Genomic DNA, 1698 nt, shown 5'->3' with positions numbered 1-1698 from the left:
ACACACACACACACACACACACACACACACACACACACACAATAACAACCTCTGTAAATGTCTACACACATATTTAATTCCATTTTAATCGTATGTCACTTTGCAGAGTATTATTGGGTATTATCCCTGCACACTTTGTGTAGATGCATAAATTTGGCATGAGGTCCCAGTTTTAGGCAAATAAATTTACTTTTTTTTAGGTTTTAATTGTATTATTATTTGTGGCTTTTGTTGTATTTTTATTTAATACCATCCTCCTTGAGTATCTTATTTTTTTGCTTGTCCTACTGGGATTTATTATTATTGGGAGTATCTTATCTATCTTGTGTGTGAGTTAGACACCCTGTATAGAGTAATAAAAAAACCTTTATTAGATCATAGAAGGAAAAAATTAAAAAAAAAGGTATAGGCCTACTTATATTTCATTTAAGCAAAATTGATACTGGTTAATGGCGGTAACTATTGTGGATTATCATGGCATTTGACAGAGTCAGACTAGAAATTTGCCTCGGCACGTCAACAAAAGAGCAACCTCTACGGTTATTGGTCGCCAAAAGTCAGGCAAAGTCACGTGATTGAATAAAGACATTATGCAGCCAATGGCCTGCCCCATCACCCGACCGCTATTTGAATATTGATGCTCCGTCACCCGCCACACCGCCGCTGAAGCACCTTCCTGTGTTGCTGTCTGAGTTACTGCCCGACAGCGACCTTCGCCACAGTGGGAGATTTCTATAACCAGCCCCAACGACCATCATGTCGTCCCTATTGAAGCCGTTTTCCGTGTGTGAGGGACCGTGCGATAGCTGCAGTGTGAGGAGAGGATGCCGGAGCTCAACTCCACATCAGCAGCCTCCATCTCAGCGTCCGGCCGCCGCGGCGGGGCTGGGCTTTTGGCCGGCCCACCAGCCGCCGTACGCGGCGAGGAGAAACCTCGCGGCTGCTGCGGTCGGGGGGAGGAAAATCACGCATCCCGGAAAGGCCATCCTTGCAGGTTGATTTCGCAACGCAAATATTCATTCAGCACGCCGATTTCAGCCCCTCATAGTCCCCTATTGCTTTTTGCACAGCTCAGTCTAATCTCAGTCTGTCGCCCATTAAGGCTAACCATGCAGAAGTGGGTCAAAACGCACTCAGCCAGCATGCTTTAGTAGTCGCATGTGTCTGTTGTGTGTTTATTTAAATGCTCAAATTTGATTCCTTTGCATTCATCTATAAATATATCTAAATATGATAAAAGGTTTAGGCTCAGCTATTCTTTCCAACTCAATGCAGGCTCTGCTGTGTAATCACACCACGTTAGCATTTAATTAAAACACAAAGACAGGAATGATGTAGTAGCATCAACACCACTCTGCAATTCATCCATCCCATGTTTTTAATACGAAAATAGAAACGCTAATGAGTTCCTCCTGCTCCCAGACTATTCACGAACAATTCTGAACTGAGAGTCAACTAATCCTGTTTCTCTCCTTTCTCACTCAGGTGGCATTGCAGGAGGAATAGAGATCTGTATCACCTTCCCCACAGAGTATGTCAAGACCCAGCTGCAGCTAGATGAGAGAGCCAATCCACCGCGATACAGAGGGATCGGTAGGTCACTGGGACATGTATGACTGCTGCCTGACTGCAGGTTTGTGTGCTAAACTTCTGCTGGGTTACTCACTCCTGGATGCAATGTGTGTGTGTGTGTGTGTG

General features: G+C 44.5%; 1 protein-coding gene across 1 annotated transcript in view; it reads left to right on the top strand.

Annotated features, from left to right (window-relative positions):
- The first annotated feature begins 642 nt into the window (after positions 1-642).
- The window catches only part of slc25a1a (solute carrier family 25 member 1a), an 8488-nt gene continuing 7432 nt past the window's right edge, over positions 643-1698 (top strand). Inside the window, exons 1-2 of the mRNA XM_032532864.1 lie at positions 643-994; positions 1486-1593. Coding sequence (XP_032388755.1) covers positions 757-994; positions 1486-1593 — 346 coding nt within the window. The 5' untranslated portion in view covers positions 643-756. The remainder of the gene's footprint in view (positions 995-1485; positions 1594-1698) is intronic.

This window comes from Etheostoma spectabile, chromosome 13, assembly GCF_008692095.1.
Source record: "Etheostoma spectabile isolate EspeVRDwgs_2016 chromosome 13, UIUC_Espe_1.0, whole genome shotgun sequence".
NCBI lineage: Eukaryota > Metazoa > Chordata > Actinopteri > Perciformes > Percidae > Etheostoma > Etheostoma spectabile.
Note: the sequence above shows the minus strand (reverse complement) of the source record. Positions and strands in the feature narration are given on the sequence as shown.